This window comes from Camelus ferus, chromosome 35 (genome assembly GCF_009834535.1).
Source record: "Camelus ferus isolate YT-003-E chromosome 35, BCGSAC_Cfer_1.0, whole genome shotgun sequence".
In the NCBI taxonomy this organism is placed as follows: domain Eukaryota; kingdom Metazoa; phylum Chordata; class Mammalia; order Artiodactyla; family Camelidae; genus Camelus; species Camelus ferus.
Genome location: NC_045730.1, coordinates 23873521 through 23896769, shown reverse-complemented (window position 1 = coordinate 23896769; position 23249 = coordinate 23873521). Strand labels below are relative to the sequence as shown.

The window sequence follows — 23249 nt, the reverse complement described above, 5'->3', positions numbered from 1 at the left end:
TTTTATACAATGGAATACTACTCAGCCATAAGAAAGAATAAAATAAAGCCATTTGCAGCAACATGGATGGACTTAGAGATTATCATACCAAGTGAAGTGATAGCATACGGTATCACTTATATATGGAATCTATAAAAAGATACAAATGAACTTAATTACTAAACAGAAACAGACTCACAGACATAAAAAACAAACATGATTACCAAAGGGGAAAGGTAGGGAGGCATAAATTAGGAGTCTGGGGTTAACAGATACACACTACTGTATATGAAATAGACAAGCAACAGGAATTCACTGTGTAGCACAAGGAACTATATTCAGTATCTTGTAATAACCTGTAATAGAAAAGAATTCTAGAAAAGAATATATAAGTATATCTATGAATCTATACACCTGAAACTAGCACAGCATTGTAAATCAACTGTAGTTCAATGATACAACCAACCAAACAAACCAAGCTACTCTGCTGGTTGATGGGTACTCAGCAGGATGGTTTGGGTTTTATTTTCAATTCTTTGTGTTTCGTTCTCAGTCCTCATTTACTGTGGGACTGTCTTTCTCCTGGCCTGCTTGGTGTTGATCCTGTTGAAGGCTTCTGCCAGATGTCTGAATTGCTGGTTACCTGCCCACGTTCGATAGTGAGGTGTTAAGACGCTGATCCTCGTGCCGAGCAGGACCTGGCGACTGGTGGACTCTTCTCTTTACAACAGTGGTTTTCAAATTGGGAGGGGAGTTGAGGGGAACTGGGAAGAAGAGGGAGGCAGTTTTGCAATATTTGAAGACATGCTTGATTGTCACGATTTGAAGGGAGGGGAGTGGGTTACAGGCCAGGAATACTGCTAATGTCCTGCAGTGCCCAGGACAGCCTCCCACAGCAGAGAATTGTCCAGCCTAAAATATTAGTAGTGTCAAGATGGAGAAACCCAGCCTAGGAGTGAAGGGCTGAAAACTTAGCTGCAGGAATTCGTTTCAGGAGGTTGTAGATTCCAGGATATAGAGACTGTCTGGCTTTTCCATCATGGAAAGCTGAGGTCTGCTGCCTGGGACTTAGGTGGCTGGCTGCATGGCCTTGGGGGTGGGTGAAGGAAGACACCTCCCTCCTGCCCCACCCCAGGATCTGGGTGCTCTGCACCCCTCAGGCTTGGCGTCTCTGAGCGCTGAGCATCCCACTGTTCTCTGGGCCAAATGGGTCCTTTCCTGCACAGTCTCCGACTTTGTTCTGATTCTCTGCTGTGGCTTCCCCTTTCTAGAATTTCACTTTTCCAGTCTTCTGATTGCCACATAGCCACTATTTTTAATTTTAAAATCATCCTAGTGCATCTGTTGTTAATCACTCAACTTGTTAGCCATAAATTTTAAAGGCATTATTGTAATCCATCAGCTGCTTATACCAAAATTTATCTCATCATTTTCTTAGAGTTAGAATTTTTCCTTATCATTTCTTAGGTTACAGTTTATATTGGGGCCATAGGATAAATGCCTGAGTCTTTCCTTTAACTTACTAATTTTCAGAATATGGTTTCGGTACCCTTGCATTTTCCGAAGTTAGTCTGTAATTTCTGTTTTGTTTTGTTTTTTTTTTTAAGTGTGTCTTATTATGAACTCAGGGATTTTTATGTATTTGGTGGGTGTCAGTCTGTTGTTGTCATTCTCTGTGAAGCTCTGATCACCCTGTACTTTGGCCCGTGGGAGCCCCTTCAAGTTGGCTCATGTGGACTTGGATCGCTTCCTTGTTTTTTGGCCTGACAAGGTGTCTCAGGCTTACTTTGCACATTTCCTGCCCCTGTGTATTTTAAGGCAGATTCCCAGAAATGAGGCTGTCTCTTTTTCAGCTACTATCTCTTGGTTCCTAACAGTGAGCAACACGCACTCGTTTACTCTGCTTTTCCCAACTTCTGAGTTGATGTACGTACTATCTTTTTACTGCCAATTAATGCCTGTTGGGTGATCAGTGACCTAATTTTATTTTCCACATATGCTCTCCCTTTCTGTTTTTTGGTCCCTGTTTCCAGATCTGTTTTTTACCTTTCGCCTCACCAGTTGGCCTTAGTTAAACAGATTGTTTGGTAACCATTAACCTTTATCCAGAAGCTTCTATAATTGTTTCAGAAATTCATTCTCCAGTAGCTTTCTCCTGGGTGGGGCTCATGGGAACAATTTTCCTAAAAGTTCTAAAAGTTTTTCTTGTGGTCATTGTCTTAATATTTGAGGGTCAGTTTGTCTGAAATTGGAATCCTGGGTTTCAGTTTTCTTCTTTGAATATCTTAAGTATGTTACCCCTTCAACTCCTGGCACAAAGTTTTCTTGCCTAAGTCCGATGCCAATAGAACTTTTTTCCTTTGTATGTGTTTTTGTCTTGATGATTAAAAGATATTTTTCTTTTATTTTCAGATCCTTGAAGAATCTTTCCCACTGTTGACAGTACTGTGTTGGTTTCCCCAGATATTTAGTGAGCCCTTTTCATCATGTGTTCACATACTTTTTTTCATGGGAGTCTTTTTTAATTCCCCTAAAATGCCCATTCACAACCATCTCTCCTTCCTGAGGGTAAATCACTATTCTGACTTTAACCTTCACAGATCATTTTGCCTCTTCTTGGAAGTTTTAATGGAACTTCACAGTGTGTAAATGCATGTCTGTATCTGTCTTCTTTTACTCAGATGATGTTTATATGTGGTTCACTTATGTTGGAATGAGATGAGTTCATTTATTTTTGTTGCTGAAGGCTATTGCATTCAGTAAGTATATCATTGTTTATCTGTTCAGCTGTTGATGGACATTTGGACTGTTTTTGGTTTTTGACCATTGTGGCCAATGCTTCTGCCATAAACGTGGCTGTCCCGGTCTTTGGTTTACACATGCATGTTTCTGTTGGATACGTACTAAGGAATGGACCTGTTGGGACATGGGGTTTTCATTGAACAATTTATATACGTGTTTCTGTAATGTCTGTACTTAATAATGGCGGTAATAGGTAATAGGGTCTTGTTCAAAGTATCTGTTCCTGTTTATAATCCCACCACACTGTGGCATTGGCCACTGTTCTGCCTCCATCCTTACTGGGCCTCGGTGTAGTAAGGGGTTTTGTTTTGTTTTGTTTTAACCTCACTTTGGTGGGTTGTAGTGGTATTTCAGTGGGTTTTAAATCTGGATTCCAGGATGACTAACAAGATTGAGCACATTTTCATAGGTTTGTTGACCATTTGGCCAACTAATGAAGTGCTTGTTCAGGTCTTCTGCCCATTTTCTTTGAGACTGTCTTTTTCTTAACTGATTTGCAGGAATTCCTTATAGGCCCTTAGAGTTTTTCCTAGGTATTTAAAATACAGTGTCATTGTTCGCTGTTGGTACATAGACATATACTGATGCAGTATAGCACCAGCAGCAGTGTGCTACGCTCACTTAGAAATGTGATTAGTTTACTGTAGATTTTTTGAAAATAATGGCAGTTTTATTTTTTCCATTGTAATCCTTATACTGTCATCCACCTGTTCATCATTTATCTATTTATACAGTCATGTCTTATTGTTCAGTCTAGGACCTCTAGTGCATTGTTAAATGGGCATTACAAGAATGAGTCTTCTTATCTCTTTCCCCATGAATTCCTTTTTTCCATCTTTTTTCTTTACTATTTGATTTAAATTTTATTTCTTCTTTCAGTCATTTATTTCCCTTAACGGTAACTTCCCTTGTCTCTTGTGCTGCTTCTGGTTTAGTCTGCACCACTGATCAAGCGTTTCCCACGTGTGCTGGTTCTCTTCATCTGGTCCTGTTTCCTCATCACTTTTCTGAGCCTTTTCTAATTCTGATCATGCTATTTTTTAAAAGCGCCCAATGTTTTCTTGATTTCCATTTGCTCAGTTTAACATATTAAGCTACAGTTTGCATCTGTTTTCTGGTCCAGTTTTTCTGGTGTATCTTCTTTGTTTTTTCCGTATGTTATTCTTTTTGTTGTGCTAATCTCTCTCCGTTTGAGTGAAGTGAGTCTCCTTGTACCTTGAGGAGGATGGAAGGAAGTTGGCTGTGTAAGGATTGGTGATGTTCGAGGGTAACTTTTCTAGATTTGTGCCTCCTCTTGCTTCCTTGTCTACTATTGTGATATATATATATATATATATAAATTTTAATTTTAATTTCAATTTCAATTTTAATTTTAATTTTTTCCTTAAGGTGCTCTCAGTGCAGGGACCATTTTATGATTTTGTGAAATTTGCCCTCTCCAGTCCCCTCCTGCACTGACTCTGAGCCCTCTCTCTCCTGTGCCTCCAGTGTTCCTGACCTGTTCACATTGGTTCTACCTCCAACAGTTTCTCTGTCCGATGGTCCTCTCTTTTTGGAAAGGAGCTTCTGCCACCATCTTGCCTCCCTCCCCTTGGCTTATATTTTTTTTAAAAAAATTATTCAAAGCCATTGTTTCCACTAAACCAAACCTAATGATAAACAGACAGTCCATAATGTGGAAAGTCATAATGCTTATAGGATTATTATTTTTTAAATTTTATTTTATTGAGTTATAGTCAGTTTACAATGTTGTATCAATTTCCAGTGTAGAGCACAATTTTCAGTTATACATGAACATACATATATTCATTGTCGCATTCTTTTTCACCATGAGCTACTACAAGATCTTGTATGTGTTTCCCTGTGCTATACAGTTTAATCTTACTTATCTATTCTGTATATACTTGTCAGTATCTACAAATTTTGAACTCCTAGTCTGTTCCTTCCCACCCCCCTCCCCCCCCGGCAACCACAAGTTTGTATTCTACATCTGTGAGTCTGTTTCTGTTTTGTATTTATGTTCATTTGTCCTTTTTTTTCTTTTCATAATGCTTATAGGATTATTGAAAACATTAAAGAACATTAATCCACATGAAATACCTTGAGCAGTATCAGGCAGTAATAAGCACTCAATGTTGGGGGCGTGATTACAATTATTAGTAATGATTAGAAAATGCCATGTTCATAATTCAACAAAATAAGTAACTTTGAATACAGAGTCAAAGTTGGTAGTGATTAAAAGAAAAATGTAGGAATAAGACAAATTTATTGCTAGTCTGACTCATTTTTTTGGCAAATGTGTGTAGTTAGATATACAAGGAGCAGTCAGTGTAATTGGTATAATTTCTATAACTCAGAAAGCCCTTTTGGGGGGGATATTGCATTCCTTAATATTTTATTAGATTTATTTTTCTTCTTTGGAACTTGATGAAAAGCATTATTTCATCTCAGCTGGAAAAGCAATTTTCTGCCACCTCTCACTGGCAAATATTTATTCTACCCACATTATCTGAGTTGGTATCGTATCTTGATACCTGAACAGTAGCTGCTTTGGCAGAAGCAGAAATAAAATACAAGTATGTCTAGGGCAGAGCAGGAGTCTAGAATGAAATAAGGTTTGTGCATGTGCTATACAGAGCTTTTTAATCTTCCTCTATAAATCAGAAGTGGGGGAGGACTGAATCATGTCTAGCTTTTTTTTTTTTTTTAAAGCTTTCTCATACAGTTCCAACAGTATCTATTTCTAAATCACAAATTTTACCTGGTGATATATTTATTTCTACTATATAAAAAAAATTATCCATGGTGTGTTGAGGTCCTAACTTCCATTTTGGTAAAATATGCTCTTGAAATTCATTAGGACAGTTTGATTTGGTATCTTGCAACTTCATGAAACTGTACGGCCAAGGTCTGTGACATCATCCTCTCTGTAGGCCAATGAAAGTACATTGCATCATCTGAGTGCTGGCAGTCTGTGAAATGTGCAAAGATGTTAGCACACGCTCTCCTGTGCTGCTGGGATAGTGATGACTGCTGCCTTGGCAAAATTACCGAGCGTGTCCAGGGAAGGACTGTAAGGATCTAGGGGATAGTGGAGCCACTGGGATGGAAAGACGTTTGGTTCTTGAATAACTGCATGAGACAGAGAGGCGAGCCACTCATCCCTCTTTCCTCTTTCTCACGAGACCCAGTCTGGAACAGGACATCAGCAAAACGTAAGATGAGCCAGAAAGGAAAGGCATTATAAAACTAGAGACAGTCTGCTATATAGAAAGACTGAACAGAGCGAGAGAAATTCAGTGCAGGCATGGGGTATCGTAATCGAGATTTACATAGAACATGTGCAGGCATCACCAGTGGTTTGTCTGTCTGAGGATTCCATAAAATTCTTGCTTCACCTGCCAAGTTTAAAATACGGTATACTTAATAGGTTTGGTCCCAGACGTGCTCTTTTAACAACATACCTGTTAAAAAGCTTTATTATATGTGGAGAGAAGACCAGCTAAGTTTTGGTTGCTCTTTCCATTGAGGGGACATAGTTTTACTTTAAAAGAGCTCTGGCCTCATTTGAAGTGCCCTTGACTCCACAGTTTGGCCTCCTTCACTTACTGCCACCGAGCCTAATCAGAATTTTTTTTTTCTTCAGCTCTTAAAAAAAAAAAAAAAAAAAAAACCAAAACGTAAGGAAAATAGACTTTTCCAACAGCATGGGATTCTGAGGGTATGAATAAAAATAACCAAGTAAGAGGTAGCATATCCAGAACGTCCCCTACTTTCCTGCTCTGGTTTTCATTAACTTCGTTAATTTTTATTTTCTTTTGCTCACATCTGTTTATTTTCTTTTTGGGGAGAAAATTGGTTAAAAAGCAATTTAAAACAACTATGATTAATTGTAGTTAGTTGCTTGTCGATTCAGCCAACCGGTACACTATAAACTTCAAGAAAGTAGTATTTGTCCTAAATCCCTTCAGTATCTCCTTGATGTGTCACCTTACTTGACATCCAGTAGACTTTTTTTTTTGTATATAATGTGGCATTCTCAGAATTTTTGTTAACAATTTATCTTGTGCAACCATGCTGGAATGCTGACGTTGTTTCAATCAGCTCGGAGTGATCAGGCTTTATTACATAACAGTTATGTAATGATGTCAGAGAACACCTTTCTAAGCCTGTTACCTGAATTAGAAACTAAAAGGGAGGAAGCAAAGATAGGAACAATGCTGTCGCAAAGAGGAGCTGCAGTGAGAGAGTATTGGGAATTAACAGGCACAACTAAGTGGAAAATGGAACTTCTAAAAATGTAATTGTTGAAATAAAAACCTCAGTAGATTTAGTGGCTTATATTCAGCGTATATAGAGATGAAGAGAATTACTAAGCTTTAAAATATATCTAAAGAAACAGGAGCTAGAAAGGCTACAAATTTTCCAGGACTGAAGGAAAGCCAGGACTTCACAGATTCAGGAAGCATAGTGTATCCCCCCAAATACATACGTTTCAAAAATTAATAAAAAATACATCTGTATCTCCATGTTGAGGTGCATGGTTATGAAACCACAGAGCAGCACTAAAGGGAAAGAGAAGATCATAAAAGGATCAGGAGAGAAAGGACGAAGAATGACAATTTGACCATTAGTGGACTTCTTGAAAAAAAAAAAAAAATAAGCCAGAAGGTAGGAAAAATCTTCAATAAGTGCTGGAAGTACTATCAGTCTAGACAGATCTAGAAAATTATTTTCAAGAACTATATAAAGTGAAATAAAAGTGGTACACAGTTGACCCTTGAAAATTGCATTTGAACTGCCCGGGGCCACTTATACCCAGATACTTTCAGTAGTGGATACTCCAGTACTACACGGTCTGTGGTTGGTTGGATCCAAGGATGCTGACGAACCATGGATACTGAGGGCTCAGTGTAAGTTATATGTGGATTAGCCTCTTCGTTGTTCAAGAGTCAGCTGTATAAGGGAAACAGAAAGGGCTGGTCAACGTAAGGCTGAGGAAACTTCTAAAGGATGAATTGAGGGAGGAAGGGAATCCTGAATGGAGATAGATGACCTGAGATGCTGGAAGGATTGATGATCAAAGAAAAATATTATCAATCTAACCAACCTGAACCAAACCAGTTGTCAGTCTAAACCAACATTGTTGATGATAACTTCTAAAATGTCAGATTTGGCCGTTTAAAATAAAAGTAGAGCTGGGATATCATGCGTGAGCACCGCATTTGGACACAATAGCGTTTGAGTTGGGAGGGAAAGGGTGTGTTCTAAAGTCCACGTAGTGCTTTTTGGTGGAGGTTAAGATGGTGTTTCACTTACTCACATTAAATGTGCATGGAAAAATGAAAGGTGACCCTTTAAAAGCATAATAGAGATGGTAAGTTTCAAACCAGTAGGAGAGGGGGGAAAAAGAAGAAAAAAGAAAAAAAAGAACAACAAAAAAATGAGGCGGTCGGTACAAAAGTAAAAGCAAGATAAAAGAAAAAGTAGTACAAGTAGAAACACAGTGAGATGTAAAAATAAAGTCCAAACATATCAGTTGTCACAGTACATATAAAAGTGACTAAGCTTTTAAGTTAATAAAAGCTCAGAGATAGACTGTTTAAAAATATAATTTAATTATATGCTATGTATAAGAAACATGCCTGAAATATAAGATCATGAAAAGCGTTAATTTGAAAAGATAGAAACTGATTTCTAGAGCAAACATTAAACCAAAAGAAAGTGAAGAGGCTTTGAAATAAATACCATTATAGCATTAGAGATGGAAAAGGTCATTGTAAAATAAACTGAAAACCATTTGCTTCTGAATTTGCATATATGCAACAACATAGCCTCAAAATAAATAAGCGAAATTTTATTAAGGAGAGCTGATTCAACTTCTTCATCACAGTAGGATTTCAACACATGGAACACATATAAAAATTGATCATGTAGAAGTCCTTAAAGCAAGACTCAACAAATGTCAAATACTAGGTTTCCTAAAGACTATTCTCTGGCCCTTCGCCAGAGTCTTTTTAGGAAAAAAAATCACGATAAGTAATTCAGACAGAGGTGATTTCGAGGAGGGAATGGTTACAGACATGTTAGAAGGTTGAAAGAATTAAAAGGGCGAACTCAAATTTATTACTGTAGAAGTTGGCTTCTCAGGGCAACAGCACGCAAGGGAGTCTGGGAAATGTAGTCCACTGGCTCCAGTACCCCCGCCAAAGACCTCAGAAAAAATAGATAAATAACGAACACCAGCTCTGGTGCATTTAAGGTGGAAGTTAGTTAACAACAAGAAAAACAAACTCCCATATATTTAAAACTTAAAAATGCGTAAAATGAGGTTCTATAACTCATAGGCCACACAAGAAATCATACTGAGAGTTAAAAAGGGCTTAGAACTGAATGCTGATGTTTATATATCAAGACTTGGGGATTCCCAAAAGGTGGACTGTTTTTAAGGAGTCACTCATAAAATGCCTGAAATGCATTTGTTAGAAGAGAAGAAAGATAAAAAATAGTGAATGAAGCAGTCAGCTTAAGAAATTTTAATACAAACTTGCAGTTTCCAAGGGGGCAGGGAGTGGGAAGGGACAGACTGGGATTTCAAAATGTAGAATAGATTATACTGTATAGCACAGGGAAATACATACAAGATCTTATGGTAGCTCATAGCCAAAAAAAAAAAAACCCAACAATAAATATATCTATGTTCATGTATAACTGAAAAATTGTGTTCTACACTGGAATTTGACACAACATTGTAAACTGACTAACTCAATAAAAAAAGTTTAAAAAAAAAAAGCTAAAGAAATTTTAAAAGAACAACAGAACACTCACTCACTCCCCTCAAGTAGAAGGGAGGACATAGTGAGGATAAGCGTGGTGAGGAGTGAAATGGAAAATAAAGATGACCGGTCGGGGCAAAAGTTGCTGTTGTTTTAAGGACTAATGAAATAGACAGTCTTATAGCCAGATGGAGGGAAAAGGGAAAAAGGTACAAATAAAAACGAATGAAAGGAGGAATACCACAGATCCAGCAGAGATTAAAACAGTAGAGAATAAGGGGGGAGGGGATAATTCAGTGGTAGAGTGTGTGCTTAGCGTGCCCGAGGTCCTGGGTTCAATCCCCAGTACCTCCTCTAAAAATAAATAAACCTAATTGCTTCCCCTGACTTCCACCAAAATAAAATAAATAATACAATAACAAATAAATAAAATACTTTAAAAACAGTAGAGAATATTATGAATAATGTTAGAGAAATTAATTTGAGAACTTAGGTGAAACGTAAGAATTTCTAGGAATGTAATGTAAGAATTGTTAGGAAAAATCAGGAAGTTCAAAATTAAAGAGGCCACCAGGCTCGGAAGGCTTGACTGATGGATTCTACCGAAGTGTCAAGGAACAGTTCATTCCAGTCTTCGCCATATTCTTCCAGAAAATAGAGGAAAGAGAGGATGCCTCTCTCTTTCCATGGGACTTGATACAACCTTTATAGGACCAGGCAGTACCACTACAATGAGGGAAAGTTACAGGTCAACCTCAGCTCATGAGACAGAAGTAAGAATGTTAGTAAAAGGAAACCAGTAGTTAATGTAAAAGATAATATACTATGACCGAATTGGATATATTTGAAAAATTTATAAATGTAATTATTACATACAATTATTTTGATTGATGGGGAAAAGGCGAAATTGGTAACAGTTTTAACCTTCATTTATGAACTAAAGAAAGATCTGTTGGCTCCCTGTACCCGTGGGCTTCAAACCCACGGTTCAGCCAGTTGCAGTGGCACGGAAAGATCTGAGTGAGGAAATGACAACTAATTTATGACCGCTGGGTGTTTCCGCTGCGAGTGAAGTCTGCTTCCTGGCCGGCACTCATTTCCACCCGGTCACGTTGGAGTGGACTCTGCACGTTCCCTACCAGACACCAGCTCATCTCAAAATGTTGCATTTTCCTTGTCAGCTTTGACAGAACTTGGGATGGTGGGCAAAAGGTCTTTAAATCCCCACAGGGAGATGGTCGCTGACTCTGGTAGCTAGCTCTGAATGGTCTTTGCAATAATTCTGATGATTACTCTTTTCCCCGAGAACCCTTCCATCTGGCTGTTCAACTTTTTTTTCTGTGTGAGGATTTCATCCTTTATTCTCCCCAAAGAACTTTCTCCTTTAGGAACAGGGTAACTAGAGTAATGGTTGCTTTAAGACAGGTCCTTTTTAGCACAAGTTAAATGGATGGATCCACATTTTTCATCACAAACCACATTCTGCCTGGAAATCGCACTGATCTTTCACTCTGTCCATCACTTGATGCTTGCTGTGGTCAAACTTACCTTCTGCCTTTCCCGTGTCCACTCAGGCTCTCTTAACCCCATGGTCACTGCCTTCGTCGAGGTCCTTTTCTTTTACTTCGTTTTGGAAGAAATGGTAAGGGGATGTCGTGTAGTTCAGTGTCCCTCAGAAATGCATCTTCTCCACTTGAGCAGAGGTAGTAATTCTGCCTTGATTTTATCTTTAGGCATCCGTCGTATCTTACACGTGTGTGATGTGATGTATCAAGGGGAAACTAACGTGTCCTCTCCCTGGGAATGTCAGAGGAGGGTCTGAGGGAGAATCAGGACATACACTGGCAAGTATGGGGTATTTTCTATTTTCTAGAGACACCATGAAGCTCTTTTAATGGTTATTTTAATTTTTGCAATAACCCTATGTAGTTGGTACTATTATTATCCTATTCGGAATATGAAGAAACTGAGGTTTAGAAAGTTACTTAGTTCCTTTGGACTACTTTAACAGAATATGTAGATTGGGGGGCTTATAAACAACAGAAATGTATTTCTTATTGTTCTGGAGGCTGGGGAGTCCAAGGTCAAGGTGCCAGCAGATCTGAGGTCTGGCGAGGGCCTGATTCATAGACATTGCTCTTTTGTTGCATGTCCTCATGGAGTGGAAAGGAGGTGAGGGGTTCTGGGGTCTCTTTTATAAGAGCACCATTCTCATTCAGGAGGTCTCTGCCCTTGTGACCTAATCTCCTCCCAGAGGACCCACCCCCTAATAACATCACATGGGGAATCAGTTTCAGTATACGAATTTGGGGAGAAACATAAACATTCCATCCAAAGATCAAGTAAGTTGTCTAACCAGCATGTAAGGGGCAGAACTGGAGATTTAAACCTAGATATATTTGAACTCAAGGCTCTTAATAAATTAAATTGACACTTTATTTTTAGCAGCTGAAAATGTTATACAGTCTTCATTTTTTTTTTCTTTGCCCTTGTCCTTTTTCCCCATGTGAGTAGCAATAAAATCCCTAAAACATAATGAACCTATATGCTTATCTTTGGGGGCAGCAAGAAAAACAGCAGCTGGGAATTTGGGGTGGAATCTGCAGATGGGGAACCCGCGGGTGGGGAGCCCGAGGATGGAGAAGGCCAGCTGTACTCCCAGTACCACCCCGTCTTACATAAGGGGTTTGCACATCTGAGGATGCTGGTGTCCGCGGGGGCTCCTGGAACCAATCCCTTGCAGATACTGTGGGGGAGTGTCTGTCCCACTTCACAGCAGACTGGGGATGGAGGTAGTTGTGGTGGCTGCTGGGAGGTGATGGAGTCCATTGAGCTGCTGCATGGAAGGAAGGAAAGGCCAAGGAATCTTAAAAGTAACCTGTGTGGAGCAGTGACAAGCCCCTTGGAATTTCTTAACTGGTTTCCTGTTTCCATCCCCCTCCCCCGATTTCTACAAGGGAAACGGAAGGAAGCACAGATCAGGTACTGTCTCTCCTCTCTAACAGCATTTTGTTGTTGTTGTTGTTTTTTGTCTGTTTGTTTTTTTGATAAGGTCTAAACCTCTTGGCATGAGTCATCCATCTGTATTTGGGACCCTAAAATAATAGTTTTTAACCTTCTTGGGATCCTAGACCCCTTTGAGTTTTTGGTGGAAGTTTTGGATTTAATATTTTCCTAGAAAAATACATGCAAACAATTTGCATATAGCTTCCAGGAGGCTGTGATCTGCGGAGGACCACCCATCCCCCAGCGTGCACCCTAGGTATGCAGTTTGCCACTTTTTAAGACCACTTACTCCATCTTTTGTTCCTAAAAGACTGTCTTTTAAGTCTGTAATTATAGTGCTTGCTCGTTTAAATGTAAACTACAAACAAGCCCATGACAGCGTTGATTGCTGCTTGCGTACTGAAACTTGTCCAAGTTCATGATCTCACACCACCCCATTTGCCATTTGTAATAATATCCACCAACCCCTGATAAATATTTAGCAGTTTCCAGTTCTTCAATTATTACTGAAAAACAGGTTTTTAAAAGGGCACATCTGTTCACTGTGCTGTGACAGGAGAAATCAAAGTGGTATGTACAAACATTGGACCATTTATATACTTCCTGAATGGATAATTCAAGTTCAGTTTTTGTTGAATCGCTGAAACATTCCAAAGGAACATTTAATGCCCTGGCTACTGTCTGTAGAATATTGTTCTGGGAACTCAAGGAATCTGATCTACGGAGAAGGTTCTGGGAAGTGATTTCAAATAAAATCACTATGTAGTTAACCAAAATCAAAAGGTTGATGGTTTGTTGCTTTTTATAATTTAAGCCTAAAAACCGTCTTTGGTGTTTGTAACCATTTTATACCATGTCCCTTATGAGTGTTATTCATCTTTGCAGCAGTGTTATAGATGCTCTGGCTTGAATTGCAGGCAGAGTACCAGGAGGTCCTAGGGGTTTCCTATGGGAAGGCATTTTTGTTTTTGTTTTTGCCCTTTTCTGGCTGTGCCCCTTGAGTAAAGTCACAGCCTCAAAATTCTGTTTGTTAACTGTGCTTTAAGCAAAAGTATGCTCATAAACTCTACCTCATACAGAGGAGGGTCTAAAGACAAAAGCATTTGAAGGATCTCCTTTAACCCCGCAAAAGTAATTTTCATTCAAAAGTTTGTGCAACTTAGATGAACTATTATTTGCATCTTAAAACAAAACAAAACATTGAGATCATGTAGAAACCAGGATGGATCTTGCAAGTCAAATGACCGTAACAGCTCATGATAGCTTAAGTATAAAGGTACCTAGAATCTCCTCCTGGAAGTAAAAAGTGATTTTTTTTTCCTTTTGTAATAGTTTTGCACAAGGAAACTGGGTGCTATCTTGTTAGATGCCAGAATTAATTAACATTACATAAACAACCCAGCCTTCTAGTTCCTACAGTAAGTACTTAGAAATTCTGGAGGAGTAATTGCGAACATTCTTTAATTGCATTACTAGCTTGTAAGAAAGTAAGGGAAATCCACTTTTTCTTGAAACAAAGAGGAAACTGAATGCTCTACAGGTAATTGCTTGAGTTTAGGTTGCGGCTGTGTTGGAGAGATTGGCCAGCAGTGGGGGAGGGGTCACTCTCCTGACATTTGGGCGTGGCCAACGTGGGGAATGGGTACTGAGACGCTCATAGAATGGCTGCTTTTCTAGGGTTAGTTACTCTGTTAGTGAATGAGAAGCTGAGAAAAATTCCAGGTACCTCTCTTGGGAGATGGTCAAGAATCTGGCCTAGCTTTTCCCGGGATTAGGTAGGAGCAGACGCAAGTCTAGTTGAAGAATTTGTAACCATGCACCAGTTGGCCCGTGACTTGGGGTTGGAGGGTTTTTTTTCTCTACAAAACCCAAGAGTCCTGAACTGTGAAATTAGCAAAGGGGCCAGCGATAGTCCAAGGTCACCCATCGGAAGCAAATAAAAAATATTTCTGAAAAGATCTACTTTTCACCCAGGAATTCCCTCATATAATGCCCCACTGAAGACTCACTAACAACCCCAAATTACAGAACATTTGAGAAAACAGTTTATCTTCAGCCTCCTGTCAGCAGGCGTCACAGATAGCAAGATTAACAGCTAAGCACTCTATATAATAAAAGTCTTACAGCCTATAAAATAAGTGCATTTAAACTGATATTAGCCATAAAAGAAGGCCTCAATTATAAAACACTAGGTGCTGGGAAAAGAGAACAGAAAGATGTCAGAAGAGATGTCAGAACTACAGGATTAAAAAGTATAGTCATTTAAAAAAAACAAAAATAAAACCCCAAAAACTTGGTGGGTGGGTTCCTCAGGGATGAGACACAGCCTAAGACAGCCAAGTGAATTAGGAGATAGATTTCAGGAAAATGCCCAGAATGCAGAGAGTTAAGGAGGTTAAGCCGCCATGCCAGTTTGGTTTTTTGTGAAGTGTGGGATCTAGAAAGCTTTGCGGGAGAATAAAGGGCCAAGAAGTTTTGCCTTATTAAATGTCAGGAGTGTATAGATAAAAATACAGGAATGGTATAGGTTTAGAGAGACAAACCAAGGAACAGAAGAGAGAGCCCATGTGGGAGTATGTGGTAAGTTTGGTAAGTAGCCAGTCATATTACCCATCAGTGTGGAAGGATCAGATCTTTTTGGAAAAAGATAAACGTCAAGAGCTCCTTGTAGGTTGTGAGTAAAGACTTCAGTGTACCAAGTAAAACTGTCAAACTTGAAAGAAGTCACAGGGGAAGCTCTTTATTACATTAGGAAAGGGGATGTTCCCTTAAGAAATGAAATGCATATCCATGAAGAAAAAGCTTGATCTATTTGGCTGCATTAAAATGGCTTTGGTTTGCCAAGGGCCGCTGTCTTATTTAAGGCCAGTTGAACAGTTGACTATTAGTCCCAAATCTCTTAATAGTTCAGGGACCATAGAGGGTTATTTCTCACTCAGTCACCGTTAAGAGGGATTTGCGAGACTGAGACTGATGCATTCCTTTCGTCCCTAAGGTATTTTGGGGACTCAGATTCCTTCCGTCTGGTGACTTTGCTGTCTCTCAAGGTCCTGGTCATAGTCCACATCCAGCTGGAGGAAAGGAGGAGTATGGAGGAAGCAAGACTGGTTTCTTCAAGGCCTCTGCCTAGAAGTGACACTTAGAACTTACACTTAGGTCTCCCGTTTGTCAACCAATCATGGGTGTTAATCTCACTGCAGGGTGAGGGGAGAAGGTGGATGTCTTAAGAAAGTAGCCCTGGACTTGGCCTCCACTTTCTAGCTCCAGTTGAGTTCCTGTGAAGGGAGAGAATTGATACTGGAGAGCACTTGCCTCTTCCTTGGGAACTGTTAAAAAGACAAATCACAGATAGGAGACAATACACATTAAAACCTTAGGGACATTTTCCATTTCATATCCATTTCATTAGCAAGGGGACGGGGACACAGGAAACACTGAAACACTTTTAGGCATCCACCCCAGTGAAGGAAGGAGTCATGTGGAAGGATATTTAATAGCAAAAAAGTGGAAATAACCAGAGTATTCCTCAATTTAAAAATGGATATATAAACTACTGTTCATTAATATGATTATATAGCTGTCAAAATGAGTGAACTGGATGTACATGTATCAACCCAGATATCTCAATATAGTAATGAATGAAAAATCCAGTTGTAAAGGAAACAGTGCCATTTATGTACATTTAAAACAGTAATAGCATGTATTGTCTTTTTAGTTAGAATTGATTTACAGTTTCAAGGGTACAGCAGAGTGCTTCAGTTACATATATATCTATTCTTTTTCAGATTGTTTTCCATTATAAGTTATTATAAGACATTAGATATATAGTTCCCTACAGTAGGCCCTTATTGTTCATCTATTTTATATATAGTAGTATGTATCTGTTAATCCCAAATTCCCAGTTTACCCCTCCCCCTTTCCCCTTTGGAAACCATAAGTTTGTTTTCCATGTCTGTGGGTCTATTTCTGTTTCATAAATAAGTTCATTTGTATCACTTTTTTAGGTTCCACGTATAAGTGATATCAAATATTTGTCTTTCTCTGTCTGACTTACTTCATTTAGAATGATAATCACTAGGTCTATCCACGTTGCTGCAAATGGTATTATTTCATTCTTTTTTATGGCTGAGTAATATTCTGTTTTGTGTGTGTGTCTATATAGACACACACATAATGCATCTTCTTTATCTGTCCATCTGTCAGTAGACATTTAGATTGTTTTCCTTGCTATTGTGAATAGAATAGCATGTATTGTTTATAGATGTATATATGTTTAAAAACATGTATGGGAGTGCATCCAGCACTTTCAGCATAACGTTTCCCTGCCAGGAGAGGGAGGAGAAGGGGATGGGAGGATGGGTCTTTAGTCGTTTAATGTCATTCAATAACCTTGATTGTGTTTTTCAGTTATTCATCATTGGGAGATTTAAAACATGACTGTGCTGAGACTAGCCAAGCTTTATTTATACTTTTGTTATTGAAGCTTTATTTAAAGCAGTTTCTGCTGTACATGTACTAAAATTAGATTATTGGCACCAGATTCCCTGGCAAAAATTGGACATTTATTTTCAAGATGTGACTTATAGATGAAGGTACTTACAGCTTTCTGATAAGACTTGGTTACTTACAGAAACGATTTTTATTTGAACTGACTTCTTCTGATTATAAATGTAGTAGAAATCAATCAGTATAAATATAGAAAAAGCAAACCCTTATGGAAACTATTGAATAGAGCAAGTGTATATGTTTTGAATTGTCCTTTTTTTCTTTTCTTTTTTTTTTTTTTTTAACTGGGGATTGAACCAAGGACCTTATGCATGCTGAGCATGCGTTCTACCCTCCCTACCAGTCCTTTTTTCTTAATAGTGTATTTTAAACATTGTAGTACATGCCATTCTATTTTAGGGTCTTAATTTTGAATAACTGCATATTTTTGTATCATTTGAAATTAATGTAACCAGAGCCTTTGCTTCTCTCCAGACTTTTTTACCCTGAATCTTTTCTCTCCTCAGCTCTTGTTGATCAAGGGAGAAAAATGAAGTCCACTTTTATTACTTAAATCTGCAGAGGGAACGGTTTAGTTAAAGTAAATGAAATTTCGCAGATTTGGCTCTGCACGGTATTTAGTAAGAGATGTTAATTTGCCTTATTGATAATTAAGCCATGTCTGGTTATATATTCATTTACTGGCTTCCACAGTGTTACAACTCAAGGAAATTTGCCAAACTGTATCAGAGTGAACTTTTCTGTAGTATAAGGGGAAACGACAGACTGGATAATATAAAGCGACGCCCTGTTATCCAGTGTGGAAGCCACTAGCCGCATGTGGGTATTTACCTTTAAATTAATTAAAATAAAAATCTGATTCCTCAGGTACACTAGCCCCAGTCCAAGTACTCAAAAGCCACATGTGGCTAGTGACAAACCACACTGGACAAGCAGAGGACATTTGCAACATCACAGAAAGTTCTGTTGGACAACCTTGGGGTAAAGTCTGTACATGTTACCTGTTTATTATATTAGAATTTAAAAATCAGTTTGGTTTTAATTTTTTGTTCCTAGTATTATAAATCCTAGTACAAAGCAGAATTTCAATATTTTTGGTAACAGTGAACAGTTCAGAATTATTTAGAGTAAGTTTTACTTTGCTATTGACTTAATTTTTAAAATTATGTACTGAAGTGACACACAGCTGGACAGAGGATTTGCCAGCATTTGGAAATTCTCGAAAAACATTTCAATTTTTCTTGATACAATACAAAGTCCAGGGATGGGCAAGGGAGAGGTGGGCTCTTATATTACTTGGGTGAAGATCTAGAGAAGATGATGTCAAAAGAGGAAGCTACCTGTTTCTAAAAGACACTCAGAAGAAGCAGATCAAATGGAGAAAAAATGTATTGATTTGGGGCATGTAATTTGAGGTTATTATTACAGTAGTTTGATATCTCTGGAAAAATCAGAAGCCGTAGGAAAGGAAAAATAAGAGGGAGGGGGTGGACAGGACCTGCCAACCATCCTGCAGTCATTGGAAACAGCCATCAGGATTTGTCGCCGAACTAGCCAGCCGCCTTGCCGTCACCTTCATTCATCAGTGAGTGAGGTCAGTGGGGAGAGCGCAGGAGATGTTGGTCTGAGAGGCAGGAGAGCAATGTGATGAAGAGCCCTGACGCGGAGCCAGATGGCCTGAGTTTTAAATCCCAGCTCTGCCATTGACTATTTGTAGGAGCATAGCGAGGTATTCAACTCCTGTGCATCCGTTTACCTAAAAAAAAAAGGAATGACAGCGCTATATCTCCCTTTCAGTGTTCTTGTGGCGGGTTACAGAACTAAAATAATAAACGCATTGCAGACTGCAGTAGCAGTGCTGATGACTGTCACGCAGGTAGTGCAGGCACGTGGTAAGTGCCTTGTGATGCCTACGCAACCTTGGTGTTTATTATTGCAAGAAAGCAGACCTTTAAACAGGTCGTTGCAATAAAATGAGATGAGTTTCCTGAGAGGGTAATTTCAGTTTTCTATGATAGTATATGTTCCGGTGACCTAATTCTTGATAATTGTTTAAGCAGAATTGATTTAGCTTTTAGGGTGCTTGGTTTTATTTTAACTTATACTTGAATAGTGTTTCTCAAGTCCACTGTTCCTTATTCCATAGCTTGTATTCTTTAACATTTGTTTATTACCTGACTATGATAAATGTTGAAAGCTTCCAAGATATTACGTAAAGATGCTGCCCTAATCATTCTGGTAAGATCATAAGTGTCAAAATTCTTTCCCTGATGCTCTGCATTATGGACCAGGTTGCCAGAAAGGTAATAGAATCCTCTCTTAGCAATGACATCTGGCTAATCAAAGTAAAATCGATCTTCCAGGCTTTTTACAAGAGAGTTTGATCCGCTTTGAGTATAATTTAAAGAATGTATTACTTGAAACCTATTAAAAACAGGAAATCGTGAGGTACACCTGTTTTTCATATATAGGGGGGTCAGTTCCCTCAACTGTAAATAAGAAGAGGATAAAGTACATTTTCAAGCATAAAATTTTCAGGGCACCTGTATAAAGGCTGAAATAGATGAAACTTAGGCACCGACAGTCAACGAATTTGTCAAAGCACCTTTCATCTCCTAATTGTAATTCTAGGTTTTTTAAAGGGACTCAGTTTGTCTTGTGATGCCTTGAAATTTATCTTTCGCCTTTGTGTTTCTTGGGCATTGGTGATGGGAAATGAAGGACGAAATCATCTTGTGTTAATAGCATTTCACTGTTTCACAGTATGTACAATATTGAAGCTCAGTAGTTATGAGAAATGCCTCTAGTTAGGAGAAATCCCTTTGTTCTGGAGAAATCTGAATTTAGGGGGGAAAGCTGACAATTTGAAGAAAGAAGAAAGGAATAATAAGTGAAGGGACCAGCGCCTGGTAAGGTGTTCCTGGAGTGCTGGCACTCAGGTCCGCACAGCACCTGTTTCTTTGCTCTTGGCCGTTATTACAAACCAAACGGTCAGAATGTGACTGCCAGTTTCTTGCTTTGCTTTAATCATCATTTATGTTTTTAGCAGGAATATAACCTACAACCACTGCTTGAAGTATTGAAGCAATTATGTTTTAGAAATTAAAGATTTTATAAAGCTAGTATTTATTTGGCGGTGGTGGGGCGGGGGACAAAGTTTGAATTTTTACGTGGGTTCAGTGTAATGATGACTTCTCTCCCATTGGACTTCACATTACAAACGCCAAACCACAGCAATAGATGAATTAGCACACCTGTTTGTCATCTGTCAATTTATAGAAGTAGGTAATGTTTGTTTAGAATGTTCAGGACATCAATTTCTCTGAAAATGATTGCAGGGTTTAAATGTCTCGGATTGTTCGCCAGTGGGTGAACTTAGATGCATTTGCTTTTTCTCCCAGATTCATGAGAAGCTTCACTACTACGAGAAGCAGAACCCCATGCCCATCCTCCACGGCGCGGCAGCCTTGGCTGATGACGTAAGTGTGCCTTTCTGAGCTCAGTGGGTCTCTTCCCCCACCAGCCCGGCTGAGGCAGAGCCCCTCCCAGTGCAGACGGATGCATGTGATCCTAGGAGTGAAAACCAAGAGAAGGTGGAAATATTTCCCAAAGCCCTGTCATCGCTGAGTTTACACTGAGACTCTGCCGATTTTCATTCACTCTCCTGTCCTAGAAGTTGTGCATGGAGATACCCTGTTGTCCTGCCTTGGTGACTACATGATAGAAATTTTAGGCTGTGTCTCTATGGGTAGAGAAACGCTGTCAGTGGTTAATGTTTGGAGAAAGTCACAGACAAGAGAAATGCTTTGGAGAAATAGAGACAAATGATTGGACTCTGTCACTGACAGTACTAAAAATGACAGACCCTAGTGTAAGAACGAGACATATGAAGTACATAGAAAGACAGGATTGTTTTTAAAATGGATTATAATGCACAGTATAAAGCCTGATTTATGGATATTAGACCTTTCTAAATTACCTTCATAACCAAAGACTCAATCTGAGCAGCGGTTGGCATTGATGGAGTAGTTAATTTCCTGTAGCTATAATTTTATTTTAAATCTGGGGGAGGGAACTAACTTGCTGTTTCTTACTGTTAACTTACGGACTCGGATGAACTGAGCCCACACCTGGATAAACTATAAAGGACACAAAGCTAGACAAGAAATGCATGCAGTGTGAAGGCTGCCTTTAGTGATACCCTGTAGCCTGTCTGTTGCTTACTCATTTTTTACGTGATTATGATAAAACAAACTAAAGTTAGTTTCGTTATTAGGGCTGTAAGTGTAATGAAAAAAAATTGACCATCTTCAGAGGCCGATTTTCTGTGATAATACCGTGTGTTCCAATTCAGAAAGCAAAACATGCATAATAAATCTCTGAGTTGTATGTTAATCTCTTTAGTCCTCAAACATGTTTTCTTCCATTTGTAGCGACAGAGATTACGTATTACAAGGATGTTGTAATATACATGGTTTATGAAGAAACGTGCCTTTGCCTTGCACAGCCAAGACATTTGACACCCGAGAAAGCCTTACAAACCAGTTTTAAAACATTTACTGTTGAGGGTTTGGGGAAATACTTATTTTTAGACCAGTGTAATTGAGGCCCGATCATGTTATGACAGTATTGCATTTTTATAGACTTTATGTAAATATAAGCTTAACATTTTGTAATTCTTCAGAGCAATAGAGTCGGATGTTTTATTCAAGAGTGCAGAGAGCCCTTTGTGTCTTTTTGTAAATTAGAAATTCTGTTAAAAAAAAAAAGTTATCTTGTAAAAGAAAAAACACTTTTTGAAGTGTAATCAGGAAATATATCTATTTTATCTGATTTTATTTTGTGTGTGTAATTTACATTATACCCCTCGTTTAGAGAAAAGTCCTTTGCAGAGATAAGAACAATTTTTTTTAGCTTGTTAGAAACAATAGGGACAAATGGAAATTTTTGTGCAAGTTTTTAAGAAGGGTTTTTAAATGACAATATAGGTAGGTATTTTGAATTGTGTGCTGCATTTTTCATAATCCTGAATTTTTTCTATTTGAATCTTGCTTTTCTTACAAAAATGATATGATCCTTCCTATAACCTAAAAATCGAATAGACATTTTGATGGGGAGACCTCTTAATAAAGAACATGAGGCAGGTTCAAAGTTCTGCTTTTTTCTTTAGGCCAGAACCAGCAAATGGCAGTTTATGATCACGAAGGTAGAGGGCAGTCAGCATTTTTGGTACCAGCATATCGTTGTCAACCTGTTATAAGTCACTTTATGATTAACCTGGTTTATACTTAACAGACTGTGTAGGTAAACATAATAAAAGTTTCAGATCATTTGCTCTTTTAGTGGCATTCTCATTTCTTTTCTACCCTAGCTCTAAACAGCACGCTACTGTGGGTTTTTGGAAGCCCTGTGGACTTCACCACCTCATTGAGAAGTTCTTTTTTCTGTTTTTTTTTTCCTTCTTTTTTCTTTTTTCCAGCGTCAAAGCTCGATCCAGTCCTTTTTACAAGTGGTCCTTTGTCTACATGCAAAAGACCATTTTGTAGATGAAGTGCCAGGATTTGCCCTCCTTGTAATAAATCAGACCATGATCTGGCTGTAGCAGGGTTTCTTGAGTTGTACTCAGCTGAGAGCCTGGGCTGAGATCAGGGCTGCTAAGAGCCTCAGAAGACCAGCAGTGATGGATTGTCTGTTTTCTTCCATGCTGACTTCTCCTTAATCACTGGAAAGTAGCGAGGGAGAGTCTCAGTCATCACACGTGGAGCGCCTCTGCGCTCTCACTAACCGTTCTGTGTGTCCATGTGCTTTCCTTGCAGCTGGCGGAGGAACTTCAGAACAAGCCATTAAACGGTGAGATCAGAGAGCTGTTGCGACTCCTGTCAAAGCCCAATGTGAAGGTGAGGATGTGCGACACCTGTAATAAATAGCTCCAGAAAGGGCCACCTTCTGGGACTTGAGATGAATTTTGTGTCGAGCATCAGTTTTCAAGGAAATGTATTTTCAAGGAGGGCACAGTATTTTAATTCCCTAAATCCCATTAAGGAAAAAGAGTTGAGCTTTTTGATGATAATATTGGGAGAATCTATAAAAATACTTAAATTGGGAAGCTCAATATTGAAGTTGGCCAATACGATGGAGCTTCAAGGTCATTTTTCTCTTAAATGAAGTTAAGAATACAGG

The 23249-nt window shown here is 38.8% G+C and overlaps 1 protein-coding gene across 3 annotated transcripts in view; it reads left to right on the top strand.

The window, feature by feature from the left end:
• The window catches only part of MPP7 (membrane palmitoylated protein 7), a 163007-nt gene that overhangs the window by 48004 nt on the left and 91754 nt on the right, over positions 1-23249 (top strand). For all 3 annotated transcript variants that reach the window (XM_032474025.1, XM_006176676.3, XM_032474026.1), the window contains 2 exons: positions 20471-20548; positions 22886-22966. In XM_032474025.1, the coding sequence (XP_032329916.1) occupies positions 20471-20548; positions 22886-22966 (159 nt within the window). The remainder of the gene's footprint in view (positions 1-20470; positions 20549-22885; positions 22967-23249) is intronic.